This window comes from Octopus bimaculoides, chromosome 12 (genome assembly GCF_001194135.2).
Source record: "Octopus bimaculoides isolate UCB-OBI-ISO-001 chromosome 12, ASM119413v2, whole genome shotgun sequence".
NCBI classification, from domain to species: domain Eukaryota; kingdom Metazoa; phylum Mollusca; class Cephalopoda; order Octopoda; family Octopodidae; genus Octopus; species Octopus bimaculoides.
In genome coordinates, this window is record NC_068992.1 from 54801291 (window position 1) to 54802972 (window position 1682).

At 39.2% G+C, this 1682-nt stretch overlaps 1 protein-coding gene across 1 annotated transcript in view; it reads right to left on the reverse strand.

The window, feature by feature from the left end:
• Window positions 1–1099, reverse strand: part of LOC106870133 (organic anion transporter 3) — a 32872-nt gene extending 31773 nt beyond the window's left edge. The window contains exon 1 of the mRNA XM_014916125.2: window positions 744–1099. Coding sequence (XP_014771611.1) covers window positions 744–885 — 142 coding nt within the window. The 5' untranslated portion in view covers window positions 886–1099. The remainder of the gene's footprint in view (window positions 1–743) is intronic.
• Window positions 1100–1682: the final 583 nt, after the last annotated feature.

Genomic DNA, 1682 nt, shown 5'->3' on the forward strand with positions numbered 1-1682 from the left:
CACAACGCCCGGTCTGGGAATCGAAACCGCGAGTCCACTGCCCTAACCACTAGGCCATTGCGCCTCCACACACACACACACACACACACACATATATATATATGGTGGGGCGTATGTATGTATATTGGACTTTTTCTATATTTCTGATGAAGAGCTCCGCTCGAAACGTGAAATCCTCTTTCTTTTCTTTCCTTACCTGAGCGTCCAATAACACTGCACTTATTCCACGTCCTCGCGTTGTTGATTTTTCGTGTTTCTTTTATTCTTGCTTGTTCATGTTTGGATTGACTATATATGAATATATCTGTGCTCCTGTATCTTTATCTGTCACACCCCACCATTTGACAACAGGTGTTTTGTTTGTTTAGATTTCCGTAAATAAGCAGTTTTGGCAAAAGAAGACAGAATAGGTACTAGACTTAAAAAAAAAACTCTTCAAGGCGGAACGCCAGCATGGTTAAAGATTAAAGATAAAAGATACGCACACACACGTATATGTATATATATATAATCACATACACACGCCTGCACACACACACACACTAATAATAATAATAATATCCATGATTTGTAACGTAGACATAAAATTAAAAACAACAACAGAAGAGTAGGGGATCATAATTAATGAACCTCAATAAATTACTCTGGGCAGCTGGCATACCACTACCCCAAGAAATAATAACAGTTTTAATAATTATTATAACAATAATATCAGGATTAACAAAATATCATAGGAAACTCACCGATGAAAACAATCGCTAAAACATTGCTGGCAATGGCTAAAGAGTTTAAACTGACGATAAGGTATTGTATAATATTAAACCGTCCAGTTTGATTCAGCGACCGTATGATCTTATCCACATTTACTGAAGAATCAGGTGACATTTTGGCCTTAGAAGTCCTTATTTTTTGCTTGCAGTGCAGAAAATCTCTCAAGCTTGCATGTGTACCCTTTTGTTTTTTTTTTTATCACTTCAGTTAATCATATGCTAATTCACGAAATTTCGATATTGTTTTCAGTGCTGTGGAACGAATGCCATATAATCTGTAAGTATGGTGTTATCTCATATGAGCTGTAGTGCCTCGTCTGACTTGAAACACATATTTACAAGTATCTTAACAAAATTCTGCTCGTCTCTTATATAGTGTCTGCCAGGCACAAACTGGAACATAGAAGGTGGAGTTAGAGATAAGGAAAGAGCATTGGTGAATGTCTACCAAGGTCATGTTTGACTTTTATACACCACCACCACCATTTTATTAAATTTAATAAACGTTCCGAGTTGAAATTCCTCAAGGGTTTGGCTTTGACTGTGCTTCGTCAAGCAATCAATATACAAACAACTGATAAAAATAACGGGCACGTAATAAACTCCTCACCTACACACACACACACACACACACACACACACACACACATATATATATATATGGAGGCGCATGGCTCAGTGGTTAGAGCGTCGAGCTTACAATCGTGAGGTTGTGAGTTCGAATCCCGGACCGGGTTACGTGCTGTGTTCTTGAGCAAGACACTTTATTTCATGTTGCTCCAGTTCACTCAGCTGTAGAAATGAGTCATGGCGTCACAAATGCCAAGCTGTATCGGCCTTTGCCTTTCCCTTGGATAACACTGGTGGCGTGGAGAGAGGAGGCCGGTATGCATGGGCGACTGCTGGTCTTCC